Below are 20658 nucleotides of genomic sequence, written 5' to 3'. Positions count from 1 at the left end.
CATTGACAATGGTCTCACCATCATTCTGTGCATCGTAGATGTTTGGGTCCACATCATCATCACCCAATGGTCTAGCGTCATCGTTTCTAACCACATCATCATCATCATCATCATCAGGTTGCTCTTGATAGAACACTCCCTCGTATGTCATGGGGTTAATGTTGTAGTAATCGTCTTCATTCGGGTCTGGTAGCTTACCATGTGGCGACACCTTGAACACAACTTCCCAACCTTTTAGATACACTTTCTGGCATGGGTAAGGCAGATAATATACTTGTGTAGCTTGGGTAGCCGCAATGAAGAGATCGGCTCCGGCATAGACGGTTGATGGTTTAACTTCGACCAAACCAATGGAAGGCGTATGTTTCACCCCCTCCCGCGGATCGAACCATCGGCATTTGAACACAGGCAGACTTAGGGTCTCACGCCCCTGGCGGAATTTAACCTCGTATATATTTTGTACCCTTCCGTAGTAGTCTACTGAATTTTGACCAGGGGGTGTACACTCCAGTATTTATAGTTTTGGGATCGGGGCGGCTGTTTTGGTGCTCCTCTGTATGGAAGCGATACCCATTCACATCATACTTTTTACATGTCATGACGGCAGGGTCAAAACCCATGGAAACCCATCTCAATTCATCATCCATAGATATGTTCGGATCTTTTCCCTACAAGTATAATGGAAATTGTTGCGTGCTTTAGTTCAGTTAACTAATAAATGTTGAAGTAGGTATTTAATAGGGGAGTGTGTAAAATTACTTTCTCCATGAACCAAGCAACAAAAATTTTACGTCCAGGGTTTCCATGACGGAGAAGAGTAAGTGCCTCCGCCTCAGTAGGAGGATTCACTCCCGTCCATTCCTCTTGAACGAAATCACTAAAAAAAGATAAGCGGTGTTAGACCGGGACTAAGTGAACATGAAACATGATGATGTGGAAGACATAAAGGAATGGTGTAGTGGTATTACCTCATCCACACTTCCTCAACTTCCTTGATGTTGTGCAAGATATAGAACATGAGGTCCTCCCACTCTTGTCGTGGCATGTTATAAGATTTTGAGGCCCCAGCCCTCCCACCTTGCGCGTTGAATAGATCGAGCCTGGGTTGATACTTGGGCTCTTCTATATTGTATCGAGGCACCTTGTTATGCAGATGGGGAACGTGGTTTGGATAGTATGATGTCCTGAGGTCTGACACTTCCTCTAGGATAACTGCCTCAGCTATGGAAGCTTCAATCTTAGCTTTGTTTCCACATTTCCGTCGGAGATGCTTGTTCTGCCTCTCAGGGCCGTACTGCCAGCGATTTTGCACAGGGCCCCCCAACAATACCTGGTTCGCGAGGTGCAGAATGAGATGTGTCATCGGAGTAAAGAAGCCTGGCGGAAAGATCTTCTCTAGCTTGACTATCAACTCCAGTGCCTTCTTATGCAAATTTTCAATCACCTCTTTACTTACTTCTTTAGCACAGAGCGTGCGGAAAGATTTGGCGGCATGCTAGCCCCCGGAGGCCGCCGGCCAGAGCCGTAGACGCGCGAAGGGCAATCTGCGTAGAAGGAATTTTTCGGATACTTCTCCATCACCAAAAATTATGAAAAAATACCATCGTTCCTATAGCACATGTGCCCATGTCGTGCAAAAAAACTCATGATTTGGTCGCGCTCCGAGTATTTAGTAATATTGACGCCGCATCGTTACCGCAGAACGTCTACTACCGTGTCATCGCCGTCCGTGAGGGGGGGCCACGCCCCGGAGACGCGTCTCGCCTCTTCGGACATGCCACCACACCACCCCGCATGTATGAGGGCCCGGTGCGATGCTCCGGTGGCATTGCTAACCCCCAGTGCCCCCGTCCTGCCTAAACCTGTAGCGTTTGACCACGGGATCTAGCCCTTTGACTTTGCATGGATGGGCTTTGATCAGTGGACCCCCCCACCCGGTTGTGTTAGGTCAGCCCATAGGAACACTTTGGAGCAACATCCGGGCCAGACCCACAGCAAGATCCCCTCCATGTAGACCCGACGCGTCCGTTTCCCCCCTCCAGGTGCCGGCGGCGGCGCCGTCCGTGAGGGGGGCACACCCCGGACACGCGTGCTGGGCGTTTGCAACCACCACAACACTTCCAGACTTGTGAGAGGCCACCTACGCAAGATTTGGCGGCATGCTAGCCCCCGGAGGCCGCCGGCCACAGCCGTAGAGGCGTGAAGGGCAATCCGCGTGGAGGGAATTTTTCGGATACTTCTCCATCACCAAAAATTATGAAAAAATACCATCGTTCCTATAGCACATGTGCCCACGTCGTGCAAAAAAACTCATGATTTTATCGCGCTCCCAGTATTTAGTAATATTGACACCGCATCGTTACCGTAGAACGTCTACTACAGTGTCATCGCCGTCCGTGAGGGGGGGCCACGCCTCGGAGACGCGTCCCGCCTCTTCGGACATGCCACCACACCACCCCGCATGTATGAGGGCCCGGTGCGATGCTCCGGTGGCATTGCTACCCCCCCCCCCCAGTGCCTCCGTCCTGCCTAACCCTGTAGCGTTTGACCATGGGATCTAGCCCTTTGACTTTGCATGGACGGGCTTTGACCAGTGGACCTCCCCACCCGGTTGTGTTAGGTCAGCCCATAGGAACACTTTGGAGCAACATCCGGGCCAGACCAACAGCAAGATCCCCTCCGTGTAGACCCGACGCATCCGTTTCCCCCCTCCAGGTGCCGGCGGCAGCGTCGTCCGTGAGGGGCGCAAACCCTGGACACGCGTGTCGGGCGATTGCAACCGCCACAACACTTCCAGACTTGTGAGAGGCCGCCTACGCAAGATTTGGCGGCATGCTAGCCCCCGGAAGCCGCCGGCCACAGCCGTAGACGCGCGAAGGGCAATCCGCGTAGAGGGAATTTTTCGGATACTTCTCCATCACCAAAAATTATGAAAAAATACCATCGTTCCTATAGCACATGTGCCCACGTCGTGCAAAAAAACTCATGATTTTATCGCGCTCCGAGTATTTAGTAATATTGATGCCGCATCGTTATCGCAGAACGTCTACTACCGTGTCATCTCCGTCCGTGAGGGGGGGGCACACCTCGGAGACGCGTCCCGCCTCTTCGGACATGCCACCACACCACCCCGCATGTATGAGGGCCCGGTGCGACGCTCCGGTGGCATTGCTACCCCCCCCCCCCCCCCCCCAGTGCCCCCGTCCCGCCTAAACCTGTAGCGTTTGACCACGGGATCTAGCACTTTGACTTTGCACGGACGGGCTTTGACCAGTGGACCTCCCCACCCGGTTGTGTTAGGTCAGCCTATAGGAACACTTTGGAGCAACATCCGGGCCAGACCCACAGCAAGATCCCCTCCGTGTAGACCCGACGCGTCTGTTTCCCCCCTCGAGGTGCCGGCGGCGGCGCCGTCCGTGAGGGGGGGCACACCCCGGACACGCGTGCCGGGCGTTTGCAACTGCCACAACACTTCCAGACTTGTGAGAGGCCGCCTACGCAAGATTTGGCGGCATGCTAGCCCCCGGAGGCCGCCGGCCACAGCCATAGACGCGCGAAGGGCAATCCACGTAGAGGGAATTTTTCGGATACTTCTCCATCACCCAAAATTATGAAAAAACAACATCGTTCCTATAGCACATGTGCCCACGTCGTGCAAAAAAACTCATGATTTTATCGCGCTCCGAGTATTTAGTAATATTGACGCCGCATCGTTACCGCAGAACGTCTACTACCGTGTCATCGCCGTCCGTGAGGGGGGCCACGCCTCGGAGACGCGCCCCGCCTCTTTGGACATGCCACCACACCACCCCGCATGTATGAGGGCCCGGTGCGACGCTCCGGTGGCATTGGTACCCCCCCCCAGTGCCCCCGTCCCGCCTAACCTTGTAGCGTTTGACCACGGGATCTAGCCCTTTGACTTTGCATGGACGGGCTTTGACCAGTGGACCTCCCCACCCGGTTGTGTTAGATCATCCCATAGGAACACTTTGGAGCAACATCCGGGCCAGACCCACAGCAAGATCCCCTCCGTGTAGACCCGACGCGTCCGTTTCCCCCCTCTAGGTGCCGGCGGTGGCGCCGTCCGTGAGGGGGGGGGGCAAACCCTGGACACGCGTGCCGGGCGTTTGCAACCGCCACAACACTTCCAGAATTGTGAGAGGCCGCCTACGCAAGATTTGGCGGCATGCTAGCCCCCGGAAGCCGCCGGCCACAGCCGTAGACGCGCGAAGGGCAATCCGCGTAGAGGGAATTTTTCGGATACTTCTCCATCACCAAAAATTATGAAAAAATACCATCGTTCCTATAGCACATGTGCCCACGTCGTGAAAAAAAACTCATGATTTTATCGCGCTCCGAGTATTTAGTAATATTGACGCCGCATCGTTACCGCAGAACGTCTACTACCGTGTCGTCGCCGTCCGTGAGGGGGGGCCACGCCCCGGAGACGCGTCCCGCCTCTTCGGACATGCCACCACACCACCCCGCATGTATGAGGGCCCGGTGCGACGCTCCGGTGGCATTGCTACCCCCCCCCCCCCCAGTGCCCCCGTCCCGCCTAAACCTGTAGCGTTTGACCACGGGATCTAGCCCTTTGACTTTGCACGGACGGGCTTTGACCAGTGGACCTCCCCACCCGGTTGTGTTAGGTCAGCCCATAGGAACATTTTGGAGCAACATCCGGGCTAGACCCACAGCAAGATCCCCTCCGTGTAGACCCGACGCGTCCGTTTCCCCCCTCCAGGTGCCGGCGGCGGCGCCGTCCGTGAGGGGGGGCACACCCCGGACACGCGTGCCGGGCGTTTGCAACTGCCACAACACTTCCAGACTTGTGAGAGGCCGCCTACGCAAGATTTGGCAGCATGCTAGCCCCCGGAGGCCGCCGGCCACAGCCGTAGACGCGCGAAGGGCGATCCGCGTAGAGGGAATTTTTCGGATACTTCTCCATCACCCAAAATTATGAAAAAATACCATCGTTCCTATAGCACATGTGCCCACGTCGTGCAAAAAAACTCATGATTTTATCGTGCTCCGAGTATTTAGTAATATTGACGCCGCATCGTTACCGCAGAACGTCTACTACCGTGTCATCGCCGTCCGTGAGGGGGGGCCACGCCCCGGAGACGTGTCCCGCCTCTTCGGACATGCCACCACACCACCCCGCATGTATGAGGGCCCGGTGCGATGCTCCGGTGGCATTGCTACCCCCCCAGTGCCCCCGTCCCGCCTAAACCTATAGCGTTTAACCACGGGATCTAGCCCTTTGACTTTGCACGGACGGGCTTTGACCAGTGGACCTCCCCACCCGGTTGTGTTAGGTCAGCCCATAGGAACACTTTGGAGCAACATCCGGGCCAGACCCACAGCAAGATCCCCTCCGTGTAGACCCGACGCGTCCGTTTCCCCCCTCTAGGTGCCGGCGGCAGCGCCGTCCATGAGGGGGGGCACACCCCGGAGCCCCAAGACGGGCGTCTACGCATGCATGAATACTTTGACATATGCATCGGGACCCGTGCGATGTTTCGGTGACATAGCTACACCCTGAATCCCCCCACCAACCAGAATTCCTTCCGTGTCGACCGTTTCCCCCCTCCGTGACACGGCGATAGCGACGTTCATAACGGGGGGCAATCGATATATCATCGAGTATGTTTTTTTAGATAAGGCATAATTATCTTATGAAAAAACAAAAACGAAAATAAAGTAAAAATAACAATACAAAGTAAGAATAAAAAAATAAAGTAAAATACACGTATGCCGGCGACAAGGCCGTTGGCATATCTGTGCACACACGGAGGTTGTCCCACGGATCGATGACGTGGCAGAGGGGCCTATGCCGACGGCTGTGCCGTAGGCATACCTCTGCCACAGATATGCCGACGGGCGCCGTTACCGCCCGTCGGCGTAGGGTCAACGCCGTCAAATGGTCAGCGTTGACCGGGCAGGGGGGCCCGGGCTATGCCGACGGCCTGTCCTATGCCGACGGGCCCGTAGGCGTATCTCGGGCGGTCCCGACGGCCTAGTCTATGCCGACGGCCCCGTCGGCATAGATGGATGTATGCCGACGGCTATTCTACACCTACGGCCTATCCTTGGCCGTCGGCATAGGTCCATAGATGCCAACGGGGGCCGTCGGCATAGATTTGGCCGTCGGCAACCCTAGTTTTTCTTGTAGTGTCTGGAGACTAACATGTGTATATGGTGAACCACGTGTTGAGAATCGTCACTTAATGTGGGAGAAACTACAAAATCTGAAAGCCCCTCAGACCATTCTACGTTGTACATGTTTTCAAGTTATGAGAAAGAACGGATGTGATAGATTGGGTCTGAGGGGCTTTGCCGGATGTGATTATCGCTGTGTGCATCTCAATTATGTAGAGATCAGGTGTAATGCTTAAATTCTTTAAGTAATGAAGCACCTTTATCGAAAAATTTAGCTTCTGCAATGGTAGCTTGAACGCTGTCCGGCTCCGCCCAGTGTTGCCATCTCGGCCATGTTCACTGCCGGCATGATGTTGCTGCCACCCTCAAGTGTTGCCATCTCTGACCATGTTCATTGCCCGCGTGCTGATGCTGCCACCCTCAACTTGCTTTCATGTTTCAAAATAAGCTTTTTCGTGCATTTCTTGATGCAAAATCGGTAATCACAATGCGAGAAGGCCTCTCTCTCTCAACATATATTGATGGCTCTATTAGAGTTTTGAGCATTTGGAGATGATGCAATATATAAAAATTATGCCCGACACTACAGGAAAAGAGTTACATGCTTAGTACCAGAAATACTCGGTGAAAGCCCAACAAGACACGGCAAAAGGATACACCGAGTGGTACAATCGGCATCCCACAGACGACTTATAACATATAAGGATTCGGTAGCATACATCGCAACATCAATGATGGATTAGTACTACGCCGACATGAAGGGCAAGTTCGATAAGCAAAATCACAAATACTAGGCAGACTCACCACTGTCCAGGTTGAATATCCACTATAAAGCCGGGACACATATGCGTGCTATGAGATAAGGAAGCACTTCATCAACTACAAGAAAGGCATGCTTCGTGTAAAGGAGGATAGAGCAAAGGAAACAAGTGCAATGAAGGCGAAGGAGGGAGTACGAAGAGGAGGAAATATTGGAACTGAGGCACGAGCAGAAGGGCCACTCAAGAAATTTATATAGCCATGTTTTATGTATATTTTAGTGTTCTTAACAATTGTCTTTTACTATTCTGACCCAATGCATATATCTACCTTATAAACAGTGCCTATCTTCAATATTATGTAAACATTGTATTCCCAAGGACATGACCCTAGATATGCCAATAGGCTGAAAGATCACTAGCTGGCACACAATGAGGCCCAACCCCACAACTCCTACGAGCGACGTAAACTAACAGGTGCATCACCAAGTCCCCATTTTCCCTAAAAAGTCCCCTTTGTTCTTTCAGTTACTTTCATATAGTTAGCCTCACTTATCGGCTTCGTTTGTTTATGCGCAATGGGTGCAATGTTCAAAGTGAGTGCTTGATCGACGGCAAGTTCTTTATGTACCGGATCCTATGGAAACACACACATGACCCGCACCACACTACACCACAATACTACATTCCCAACAACCAAGTTGGCCCGGAAAACAGCTTCCGTCAACAAACAGTCGGTTGGGAAAGACTATTGCCGACCTATCATGTCTGTTGGGAAAAGTACAGATGGAAGAACCCTCTCCCGATTGACATATCTCTCCCGGCATATACATGGTGCACAAGTCCTACTAGACATACGCCGACCCAACATATACACCCGTACGGAGTACACCAACACGATGATGTGCCAAACTAACGATCTCCACCAGCCGAGTAACCCCGACAACATCCAACAACCAGGTAGACAGCAAGAGGGCCTATAAGGGGCGTTCAACATTTGGGTAGAAACCAAGCGAGATCGACGGCCCCCACCAGCTAGCTAACCACAACAGCATCTTCGACTGTTACACGGCGTGCGGTCGGCATGTGCGCAAGACATGTGTCGGGAAGGCCTATGCTAGGTGAGCATATACGTCTGCTTGCTGCCGGGCTCATGCTTGTCTACTCTCTCCTTCTATGCCACCACCTCTGATGATCACTATCTTCCAAGCCGGCTTTTACAAAGTGCCAGGTCGTCATATACCGCTTGTTGCGGCGCACAGGCGTCGTACTCCTCTTATCTCTCTTTATTGTTTCCTTCGATGAAACCTTCCTAACTACACACCTATTAAATGGCACTTGCATCACAATTATGTGTAATTATATGTTGCCTCTATAATTCATAATATAGGTTATCCTAACCTATGAAAAAGATATACCCAATATATTCAAAATCAAAGCGACATCCTTACTCTAAACAACGTTTTACAAAGGATAGAGCAAGGTCCATGTTGTCCCTACCTCACAAATAGCCAAAGCAATAGCATTGTAGAGGAATAGGATGCAAACCACAATATATTAATGGGTGCATATGCACAAGTATATATAGTACATAGGGCAAGTCATATCCTCAACTATACACAAGGAGGAGACTTGGAGTACAAGAATACATGTGCTATACATATCTCAACCCCCCCCCCCCCCCCCCCCCCGCAGTCGAAGCGACACCGTTGCTGACGCAGAGACTGGACCGGAACTCCTCAGAAGACGTCGTAGGCAAGCCTTTGGTCATAATATCGGCAAATTGTTGGGAGGTGGGAACGTGTAGAACACGAACATGACTAAGAGCCACCTGATCCCGAGCAAAATGGATATCAAGCTCAATGTGCTTAGTGCGATGATGATGAACCGGGTTGGCGGAGAGGTAGACGGCGGAGACGTTGTCGTAGTAAACGACCGTGGCCTTATCAACAGGACACAAGAGCTCGTGAAGAAGCTGACGAAGCCAGGAACACTCAGTAACAACGTTGGCCACAGCGCGGTACTCAGCCTCGGCGCTAGACCGTGAGACAGTGGGCTGCCGCTTGGACGACCACGACACCAGGGACGGTCCAAGGAAGATGTAGTAACCCGAAGTGGAGTGACGGGTGTCCGGGCAGCCAGCCCAGTCGGCGTCGGAGTAGGCGACCAGATCAGTGGCAGTGGAGGCACGCAGAGTAAGACCAAGATCCATAGCACCGCGGATTTAGCGGAGAATCCGCTTAACAGCAGTCTAGTGAACGTCTCGAGGAGCATGCATATGTAGGCAGACCTGCTGAACAGCATACTGGAGCTCTGGTCGTGTGAGGGTGAGGTACTGAAGAGCACCAACAATGGACCGGTAGAAAGCAGCATCTGAGGCAGGAGTACCATTAGTAGCAGAGAGCTTGGCCTTCGTGTCGACAGGAGTGGCGGCCGGTTTGCAGTTAAGCATGCCAGCATGGTCGAGGAGCTCATGAGCGTACTTCCGTTGATGAAGAAAGAATCCATCAGGACGACGCACCACCACAACACCGAGGAAGTAGTGCAACGGACCAAGTCCTTGATGGCGAACTCAGCACGGAGACGATCAGTAAGCCGGCGAAGGAGCTCAGAAGTACAAGCTGTCAGGATGATGTCGTCAACATAGAGTAGCAAATACGCCGTGTCAGTGCCCTGGTGATAAACAAACAGCCAAGCATCGAAGCATGTAGAGCGGAAGCCGAGTTGGTGAAGAAATGCTGCGATGCGCTGGTACCAGGCACGAGGAGCCTACTTGAGCCCATATAATGAGCGGGAGAGCAGACACACATGATCAGGACACGCCGGATCAACAAACCCCGTGGGCTGCTGACAGAAGACCTGCTCCTCAAGATGACCATGGAGGAAGGCGTTGGAGACGTCCATCTGATGAACTGGCCAGGCACGAGACACCGCCAACTGTAAGACAGTGCAGATCGTCCCGGGCTTAACAACCGGAGCGGAAGTGTCGGTGAAGTCCACCCCGGCGCGTTGCCGGAAACCACGAACAACCCATCGCGCCTTGTAGCGATCAAGAGTGTTGTCGGGACGAAGCTTGTGTTTGAAGACCTACTTCTCGGTGATCACATTAGCATGCCGGGGACGGGGAACAAGCTGCCAAGTCCAGTTCCGCTGCAAAGCATCAAACTCCTCCTACATGGCGGCCATCCAAAGAGGGTCGCGGAGAGCGGCCCGAATCGAGGATGGCAGCGGGGAAGGAGCGGACGTCGAGGCGGTGCAGACATAGTCATCAGCATAGCGGGAGCTCGGGCGAAAAATACCGGTGCGCGAGCGTGTGATGGGGCCGGCCGTCGGGGCAGCCGCGGGTGGTGGCGAGGCCGTGGCATCCACGGGAGAGGCGGTGGCCTCCACGGCGTCGACGAGAGAGGCGGGCCGGGCAGAGGACGAGGCCGCGGCGTCGTGAGAACCAGGCGACACCGGGGCCATGATCGCGCTAGCAGGCGACCGAGGCGGGGTCGGCGCGGGCGACCGAGGCGAGGGCGACGTATCTACAGGAGAGGACGCGCCAGGGGAGGCCGCGCCAGTGCAGGCCGGTCCAGCCGGCGGCCCAACATGCGGCCCAGCATGCATGGTGGAGGACCGGGGCGACGTGGGCGACGTCGACGCGGCTCCAGGCGATGGGGGCGCCGAACCGGAGGAGGGGGCCGCGGATGGCCCCGATCCGGAGGAGGGCGCCACGGGGGGGGGGGGGGGTGGCCGGAGCACCCAAGGCTAGCAGCGGGCGGCGGCGCGGAGGAGAACCCGCCGCGGGAGGGGAAGACGGCGCCACCTGTTCCTGTGCAAAGGGAAACACAAGCTCATCAAAGTACACGTGTCGGGAGGTGATGACACGGTGAGACACGGGGTCATAGCAGCGATAACCCTTAGTGTTGGCCGGGTAACCAAGGAAGACACATGGAACGGAACGAGGAGCGAGTTTATGAGGTGTGGTGGCAGTGGTGTTGGGGTAGCAACGGCAACCGAAAATTCAGAGACCATCGTAGGAGGGAGGAGTGCCATATAAGAGATGATGAGGCGCGTAGTTCCAGCACGGATGACATGGACGAAGGTTAAGGAGGAGGGTGGCAGTGGCGAGGGCATCTGGCCAAAACCGAGAGGGCATGTAGGCATGGAAAAGAAGGGTACGCACACAGTCATTGAGGGTGCGTAGGATGCGCTCGGCACGGCCATTCTGCTGGGAGGTGTATGGACACGTGAGACGAAACACGGTGTCGTGGGAGGAAAGAAGATGGTGGATGGTGAGATTGTCGAATTCTTTCCCGTTATCTGTCTTAAGTGCGAGTATGGGTCGCCCAAACTGTGTGGAGACATAAGCATAGAATGCAATGAGAGTGGCGGCAACATCGGATTTCCTACGAAGAGGAAATGTCCACACAAAGTGAGAGTAGTCATCCAGTATAACAAGATAATAAAGATAATCAGAATTACTAGGAACTGGAAATGTCCATACATCGCTATGAATCAACTCAAACGGAAAAGATGCAACTGTGGAAGAGGAACTAAAAGGAAGGTGAACATGTTTGCCTAACCAGCAGGCTTCACAGGAGTGAGTGGCCGTTTTATTACATGAAAAGGAAAATCCTCTCATTATTTGACGAAGTGAAGAAGTGTTAGGATGCCCGAGACGAGCATGCCAAAGATCAATGCCGGCGAAAAAAGCACGAGGACCACCCGGAGATGACGACGACTGAACTGGGTAGAGGTCGCCGGGACTGTCACAGCGGTGAAGAATCATCCTGGTGCGAGCGTCCTTAACAGAAAAGCCAACTTCGTCAAATTCCACAGCTATAGAATTATCACGAGAAAGATTATGAACGGAGACTAAGTTCTGAATAAGATGAGGGGAAACAATGACATTATTAAGAGAAAGAGGTCGAGAGTTAGAGGGAAAGGGCGCAAAACCGACATGAGAGATGGGAAGACCAACACCATTACCGATGATGATGCGGGCGGGAGTGGAAGTGGGATAGATGGAGGAGAGGTTACCCGGATGAGCGGACATATGAGCGGTGGCACCGGAGTCCATAATCCAATGGCCGCCACCACCGGAGTAGGGCGGCGGCTGCTGCAGGGCCGCTAGAAGGGCCGGGTCGTAGTAGGGGGCGCTGTACGCGCCGTAGGAGGGCGCGAAAGGAGGGGCGCCGTGCGCGCCGTGGGCGCCGATAGGCGCCGCCAGGAGCGCCTGGTGAGGGCTCGGACGAGGGCCGGGGATGCCCGGGGCGGGGGGCACGGCACGGGCATACTGTATGCGTGCACGACCCCCGTCCAGGGGTTATAGCCACCGGCCCAGGGTGGCGGGGGCTACTGCTGGGGAGCCGGACCGCCGCCGCCTCCCCCTTTGCCTCCGCCGTGGCGTTGACCGCCGCGACCGCGGCGACGGTTGCCGCCGTAACCACCGTTGCGCGGTGCTTGGGGCAGCTGCGGCATCGGCGTAGGGTGCGGGACGACTAGAGGACGGGGCGCCGAGGGTGGTGTAGAGGCGCCGGTGGAGAGGCCGGCGGCGAGTGCAGTGTGGATGGCGCGGGTGTGGAGGTGCTTCATCCGCCGCTCATCAAGACGAAGATAGGCCACCGCCCGCACGTAAGTAGGGTTGGCCATGAGGGTGAGGTCGGAGGCGGCGTTGCCGAAGTCCTCGTTGAGGCCGGCGGTGAGCGTCGAGAGGAGAAGCTCGTCGCCCACCTTGAACCCGACGTCGTTGAGCTCGTCGGAGAGGGTCTTGAGCCGGAGACAGAAGGCGTCGATGGTGGAGTCGTTCTGGTGACACCCAAAAAATTCCTGCTGCAAGAAAACAATCCGTTGAAGCTTGTTGTCGGTGAAGAGGCCATTGATCTTGGTCCACACCGTGTAGGCATTTTCCCCATCGTGAACGACGGTGTGGAAGATGTCCGGAGAGACGGTGAGGAAGAACCACCGGATGAGGGTGTCGTCGATGGCGAGCCAGTTGGCGTCGTGCGCGGCGGCAAAGAAATTGGCGAGACCGTCCACATGATCAGGAAGGTTGTACTCACGGAAGAGGAGATTGAAGTAGGTTTTCCAGGCATAGTAGTTTGCGGAGGCGTGGGAGAGGATGATGGGGACGTGATCGGAGAGGTGGATGTTGCGGATGTCGGCGGCTTGGGGCTCATCGGGCTCGGACCCGTAGGAAGAGTCGAACGGGTTGCTAGGGTGTGCGCTGGAGGAGGAGGAGGTGCCGAGGGCCGACATGGCAGCAGAGAGGGATGGCGGCGCGAGATGGGATCGGAGGGGTTTTAGGGTTGCGGGAGGGAGGCGGCTCGGGGTGAGCGGCGGTGTGCGGCAGGGAGGTGATGGCGGCGCACGGGGTGTAGGGCTTTGGGAGGGGCAGAGGGAAGATCGCGGGTGGGGCGGGAGGGAGGGGCGGTGTGGTGGAGGGGCGCGGCGGCAGGAGTGCAGCGGCGGGGCGCGGTGGCAAGGATGCGGCAGCGCAGGGCAGGGCGAGCGGCGGCGGCCAGGAGGCAACGGCGGCACGGCTAGGGTAGGATCGGGGGGCTGATACCATGTAGAGGAATAGAATGCAAACCACAATGTATTGATGGGTGCATATGCACAAGTATATATAGTACATAAGGCAAGTCATATCCTTAACTATACACAAGGAGGAGACTTGGAGTACAAGAATACATATGCTAAATACATATCTCAACAAGCATGACAGCTAGGATGCGACTACAGCAAAACGCGAGTCAAAAACTGCGCCGCCCTCATGACAATGACTGAATGTGACCTCTAGCGCAGCTACAAAAGCCAGACCATGACTATGTTGGCCCACTGGCCCAGCCCAAGGAGTGCAGCAATGACACAGCATACAAAACAAAACTAACCCCCTTAAAAGTTGACATTAATTTCTTATATGGCTACATGTTCTTTATAGTTGTCGTCACTTATCGACATCATTTATTTTTTGCGTCATGGGCACAACGGGGTTTTCTAGTTTTCATTATACGCTAGTCTGTACGCACTCCCTACAAAAAAAATCTTCACTCTTCTCATAGTACCAAGCAATAAAAGTTTCCCTTGGGATAAGTAAACCAAAAGAATCATGAACCACTAGCCAAGTTTTAACTGAGAGATAGCATCTATATCTATTGTTACAATTCTCATGTTGCATATATCAATCTAATTATATACTATATGCCAATGAACTTGTTGACACCTGATTTTGGCAAGATATAGATTGCAATGAAGATGGTCTCAAATGAACGGGTTTTCAGCATGCAAAGATTCACGTCGCCGAGTGGAACAACTTTGATGTTTCGGTTATATTCATTGGACCTTATCTTATGGACCGAAACTATACTCCGAGTGTCATAATTCAATATTTTGAGTGGTTTTTGGCCAATCACGTCTTCAAGATGACCTCGGATAAAGGAGCACTATTAAGGAATTGTCTTCGTCTCGTCGAGCCAATTGATTTTGATATATAAATCATCTTAATCCGAGTTCATATGCAAAAGTTAGAGGCAATACACTGCAGACCGAACCTCAACGGAAATATGGCGTGAGGTGCCAGACACTTGTCTGATAGGTTGCGCGAGTAATTTGGCCATCAAGGAGGCCTTGAATCGAAAAACCTTCAACACGAATAAGTTTGGTCTCGTCGAGCCGATCATTTTTCATATAAAATTTGTCTCAATCTGAGATCGTATGCAACCTGGAGAGGCAAATGAAGATCAGACTGTGTTTTCAGTCGGGAAATCTGAGTGAAAAGTTTACCATCCGAGTGAAAACCTACCGATCGAGTAAAAGGTCGAGTGAAAACTTATCGATCGAGTAAAAGATTGGCTTCCGAGTGAAAATATAGTAATCCGAGTGAAATTATCATTCGAGTGAAGTTATTCCGAGTGAAAAGATTACCATCGGAATGAAAACTTGACGTTTGACTAAGATATTGCCTTCCGAGTGAAACATAGTCATCTGAGTGAAAGATTGTCTTCCGAGTGAAATTAAAGTCATCCGAGTGAAAGATTGTCTTCCGAGTGAAATTATAGTCATCCGAGTGAAAGATTGTCTTCCGAGTGAAAGACTCTAACATCCGAGTGAAAAGGTCCAGTCGGACGAAAAACTCTAATATCCGAGTGGATGAGCTCGGATCCGAGTGAAACTGAAGATGTGCCCGAAAGGTAATCCAGATGACCTCGGATGGAAAAGTGATCAACATGAAAGTTGTGCGCATCATCAAAACGGTGAACTTTGGTTTTGGAGTCATTATCATCTGAGATAGTATACGGCCTGTAATTTCACTACGAGACTCGGACAATCCAGTCCGTTACATGACCGAGTCCGACTGGATATTAAAGATGGCTTTGTAGAATATTCAAGATGGTATTATTTGGAAAAGTGTTCAACATAAGAATTGTTCGTCTTGTCGAGGCGCACAAGTTCCATATTTGGGCCGTCTTGATCGGAGGTCATATGAAAGCTCGGCGGCCTGCGCAAGGAGGGAGACAGAAGTTGGGCCAGATTCAGACTGAATCCGAGTTGGAATAGAATTAGGACTCTAGGACGTGAATTGATATAATTTTTTGTAAGGAAAGCCTAGATGAATAATTTGCTTGTACGGGAAGTCCAGCCGCCTCTTATATATGTTGGGGGTGATGGCCGATTGAACAACACCAATCGAACCAATCAATCTATTACACTTTTGTGTTCATCTATCATTATCCCCTACCCTTGTATCTTTCTTTCTCATTCTTTGTTCGTTCTTCGCGTTGGAGGGCAGCGATACACGAGGCTCTAGGGGCGAGCGAATCGACCTAGGGCAGCCCATAGCCGCCGGACTCCCTGACGGGGTCCCTCCCGGGCGTGTGGGGTTTCAGGTCTTCAAAAGCGCCCGCTGTCTGTCTTGCGTATCGCGCTGTCGGTCGGGTCTCCTTCGACGTGAGCTGCGGTGCATCGCCCCCGGCGTCGAGGGTACACGTGACGTGTTCGTGTGTCAACACACTTTTTGGCGACTCCGCTCGGGACGAAGCTTTGAACAGTCTCCAGCCTGTTCTTGCTACGAGGAGAGCGTCATCAAGCGGCTGCAATGTACAACGGTAACATGTATCATCAATCTCCTTGCGTAGATGCAAATAGCCATTATGTTGATGTTGCTAGATCTTTCAACGGACATGTGATGTCGGCCAGCCCTAATGAGCAAAGGCCGAATAGTTATTCCGTTGGAGAAACTTGGAATTTACAGAATCGTGATATGCAACTTATGAATCTGAACTTTCGTGCATCGGCAACATCTTTCAATATGCCGGTGAACAACACGATTTGTTTGAGTGATCAATATAGGACACCTCATGTACATGAGGGCATCTCAAAGTTTTATCCATCGGCAGCTGACTCGCAATATGCGGGTTCATCCCCAAACATGCCGATGAATGGGGGAATCGGCCATGCTTCCATTAGCTATTTGGCCGGTTATCCTCAAACATCATATACTACACCTCATCAGATTAATTGTTCAGTGGCGTATGAAACTAAAAATATTCATGACTCGGCTCACCTTCACGGTCATGGCCGAGTGAATGGAGATTCTATAGGAGCATATGTGCCTAATATTGCAGGAGATGAGGTGGCTCTGGCTACATTAAAAAATTTAGCCCAAAATAAGAAGATTAGTGCTATTTGCCTTGAGCAACACGACAAGGGATTGGTTCCTGATTATGAGGAAATAAGAGTTAGGATTTTGAAAGAAGACGAAGTGTTGCCTATCGATCAAATTGTCGAGAGAAAATATTCAACAACGATGCACATGCCTTCACCTATCATTGCAGCATGTTATACACCCCCTATACAAGCGCAAAATTTCGACAACATCAATTCATTGCCGAAAGATCCTAAAAGTATTGGGGGGCAAGCCGATCCAAGCAGTGTTGAGTTTAAAGAAAAATATCTGGCCCAAGTGGACAAGATCAAGCCAAAGCTCACAGGGAATAGAGTTAACGAATTTACTACACCTACCCTTGAGGAATTACCAGCAAAATATCGACAGGCCTACGAAGCACTCAAGAAGAAGCGTGGAGAGGGATATTTGCAAGAATACGTCAAGTGCCTTCCTCCATGTAGCAACCATGTTGGCCCTTGTACACTATTGAGGCAAGATAAAAAAGAAGCTTTGCAAGCAAACCAGCAAAAAAGGATTCACTCGGCTAATATGGTGGATTCGGTTGAAACCGGATTGAGCAACGTGATGTTTAAGGCCGAGTGCGTTGCATCGTTCCAGACGAGTGCATCACCGGCTAAAGCCGAGTGCATCAAGCCAACTATTGCCGCGTGTACCAAAATAGAAGATGCAAGCTTGGCTGAGCAAAGGAACGACAAACGCAACAAATTGGTTGTGCTCGATTTTTCTGGATGTAAGGGAGCTTACATGCTACCCTATGAGTTTCGTGCTAAAGATATTGATGAGCATCAAGAACAAAGTAATATGGCTGAACACAGTTCAGTTAACGATGAACACCAAGACCAAGAAAATGCGGCCGAGCAAAATTCAACGGACAAAGAGCGTCCGAGTGAAATCCACTCGGGCAATCCGACTGAAATATACTCGGGCAATCCGAGTGATGAGGCACCAGATCTAGAAAAAAAGGAAGAGGCGTTGGAGAATTATTCAGAAGTGGAGCAATGTATTGTTCCAGTGGTGCAACCATCTTCTCCTTCCAACGTCTTCACAAAGGTACACCTAGCAGATAGTTTACTCAATTTTCGATTCGGTCAAGATCATATTGTTGATGCACCTGTTAGTAAGATTCTAATTAATTTTGAAAGACCAATTGAAATGAGTAATCTATTTGTTAGGAATGATCTTGTCACTAATCATGATAGTCAACACATGGTATCATTCATAGAGGCTGATAGTGACAACTTATCAAAACCAAAGTTGTTCTTGTCATGCCAACTGAACTTTGTATTCATATGGACAACTTTGTTTGTTTCATGCCTGGTTAACATTTGGTCTCGGATGAGACGTATATTCTGTAATTATTTTGGTTGCAGAAACATAAAGCCAGGTCCAAAGTCCTTCGAAGCTGATTCAAAAGCATCAGGAAAAGAGGATGAAAATCAATGCATAGCCGAGTCGGATGACGCTAAGCCATCACTGCTCGGTTGTTTTGTTTCAGAGCTAGTATCACAATATCATTTAATGGACGAGAAGTGTACCTTCAGTCTGGGCATAGTTGATCACATCATTGGTGCATCGTTGACTAATCCTATTATAATTGATCATGATGTCAAGCCATCAGGACAAGAACAAATGCAATGTTTGTTTGAAGAGAATATTCAAGACAACAACGTGATTCATCAAGCCGCACAATCGAGACAATTGAAGTTTGTTGAGGCACGATCATATGACCAGTCGGATCAGATTGGTTTTGATGGCGATCAAATGTTGACTCGGCTATCTCAAGCCGATTCACCTAAAGGTCAACAGGTACACACCAATGATGATGGGGTCAAGTCTTCGAGCAAGGATATGATTAAAAAGTGCATCAACAACAATCTTGAAGATGGGAATTCCATGAAAGCTACAATGGCGACATCTAGCACTGGGGGGCAACAAGAAAATTCAAAGACCGATGCACGCACAGTTAAAGAAAGCAAAGGCAATGGTAAGCACAAAGGTAAAAAGCCGAAAGTCACTTTCGTGCAGTTATTAGAAAAATATCAGAAGATAAGTGAGGCAAAGAGTGCTTATCGGCTGAGTGAAACAAAAGCATCGAAGTCACCCCTAAGGCATAAATTTGAAGACTTGGATTGGCAAAGGAAGACGTTGAGCAAGCAGACTTCATATCCTGCTTTTGGGCCGCCAATGCCAATGTTGTGGATGCTTCCCTACGCTCATGTAAATCCATATCCATCATGGGGCAGTTATGATACAAGGGCAAATTATCCATCTTATTTTAGATCATCTCGCCAACATTATGCAGCTCCAAAAAGATCAACATTTGATGAACAATCACACATCAAAGACCGTTTCAATCATAAGGAATCGGTCCGGAGCTGAAGGAACAAGAAAGAGGTGGTCAAGCAAGTGTACCAGGTCAAGAAAGATGGTCGTAAGTGTGCTACTTCAGATTTGTTCTCAAATAACAAAGAGCCAGTTAAAGTATTGACATTGGCTACAAAAGGCAACGAGGCAAGTCAATCAAGTGCCAAATCTGAAGGGAAGAAGTTGAGAGTGCACAAGGCCAAAAAAGAGTTGGCATTGGTTAAAACAAAATCACAACCCATGTGCCCACTCGGCTTAGCACATTGGCAAGAGAAAGAATTACAAAGACTTAGTGCACATGAGTTGAGAAAGAAGAACATGACATGGGTTCCCAAGAGGAGCAGTCAAAATAGAAATGATGTCCGACCTTCTATTGCAACAAGTGTTAAAAAGGTGAAGAAAGAAAAGGATGGCCGCAAGAGTGCTATTTCAGATCCGACTACAAATGACAAAAAGCCAGCCGAGCCTATGTTGGCTGCTAAGGACAAGAAAGTGAAGCAAGTAAAATTCAAGGATCCAATAGTCAAGTTTGGATAGGCCAAGCCAGAGATGCCCAAAGTCAGGAAGAATTTGCCAGTGCATAAACCAAAGTCCCAGCCGGGACGCCCACTCGGCTTACCATATTCGCAACAGAAGAAGCTAAACCGTCTTAGGGCCAAAGAGCTGGAGAAGAGGAACATGGCCTGGGTTCCTAAGGGAAATCCTCGAGTCAAGAGCGGCATCACATCTCCTGTTGCGAAGCCAGCAGAAATAAGGGAGTACAAGTGTAAAGCCCGTAGGCGAGGATGAAAATTTTCATATAGGAGACTCCAGGAGGCGTCTCATCCATATTCTTCAATCGTACCATCAAAATCAACGCTATGGAATTTATCCTCAGCCGAAACATCTGACTTATTTCGGCTATTCACACTTTGGTGGACGGACTCCCGAGAACTTTTGAGATAAGAACGCATGGCCGACATTTGCATATCGCCCTCAGAATTCATTGTGTTGACAAACCAGGCATCTGGCTAACGGTGTTCGCCATGGTTGATTTCCTACTCCTATAGTCGATGCTCAGTGTTTGCCAATACTGGCGAGGCCGACTTAATTATTGAGGCGACCACCAATCAAGGGTCTAGTGCATAACAGAGCCCCGACTCCAAATGTTATTTATTTGCAGCATCCAAGTCAGGAGACAGACGTTGTTCGGCGGAGGCTTGATGGTGTACTTTGATAACGAGTTGAGTCGCCGAACAGTTGACGGTATTCCTTTGAAGTGCATGGTCATAATCGTTCGGCAACCGTCTTCGTTGAAGGGTTCTAATATTCCCAGGGAATGCCTGGACAAATGCAAGGTCCGGATTAACATAAGAAACTTACGTGGAAGCCTTTGTGACATCCAATTGTTGTTTTTAGACAACTATTATCCAAGAGGCTCTACCGAAGAAGCAACAAACATGAGCATATGGATGATTAAAATTATCATACTCAACATGCACAGCCGATGGAGTGTTGACATCGTGCTTAAACATTACCCTAAGCAAGGTATTTTCTGGCACGCAAGCTCTGCCAGAAAACAGGGGGGCATGTGTTGACACCTGATTTTGGCAAGATATAGATTGCAATGAAGATGGTCTCGAGTGAACGGGTTTTCAGCATGCAAAGATTCACGTCGCCGAGTGGAACAACTTTGATGTTTCGGTTATATTCATTGGGCCT

General features: G+C 50.9%; 1 protein-coding gene across 1 annotated transcript; it reads right to left on the bottom strand.

Annotated features, from left to right (window-relative positions):
- Positions 1-10392: 10392 nt before the first annotated feature.
- Positions 10393-13163, bottom strand: LOC147967969 (uncharacterized). The gene is made up of 4 exons (XM_087523335.1): positions 12276-13163; positions 11866-12201; positions 11653-11787; positions 10393-10734 (listed from the first exon to the last, which is right to left on the bottom strand). The coding sequence occupies exons 1-4, from the start codon at positions 13161-13163 to the stop codon at positions 10393-10395; spliced, it is 1701 nt and encodes a 566-aa protein (XP_087379461.1).
- Positions 13164-20658: the final 7495 nt, after the last annotated feature.

This window comes from Triticum urartu, chromosome 5A (assembly GCF_056163025.1).
Source record: "Triticum urartu cultivar PI428250 chromosome 5A, HENAU_Tu73, whole genome shotgun sequence".
Classification (NCBI taxonomy): domain Eukaryota; kingdom Viridiplantae; phylum Streptophyta; class Magnoliopsida; order Poales; family Poaceae; genus Triticum; species Triticum urartu.
The sequence above is the reverse complement of the archived record's forward strand: the minus strand, read 5'-3'. Positions and strand labels throughout refer to the sequence as shown.

What these genes read in the sequence shown, in the direction of transcription:
- LOC147967969 (XM_087523335.1), bottom strand. Translation starts at nt 13,163, where the DNA reads ATGTCGGCCCTCGGCACCTCCTCCTCCTCCAGCGCACACCCTAGCAAC. An exon ending in GGGGAGGCGGCGGCGGTCCG is followed by an intron (nt 12,202 to 12,275) that starts GCTCCCCAGCAG and finishes GCACGCATACAG; the next exon opens with TATGCCCGTGCCGTGCCCCC. An exon ending in TTGGTCTTCCCATCTCTCAT is followed by an intron (nt 11,788 to 11,865) that starts GTCGGTTTTGCG and finishes CATCTTATTCAG; the next exon opens with AACTTAGTCTCCGTTCATAA.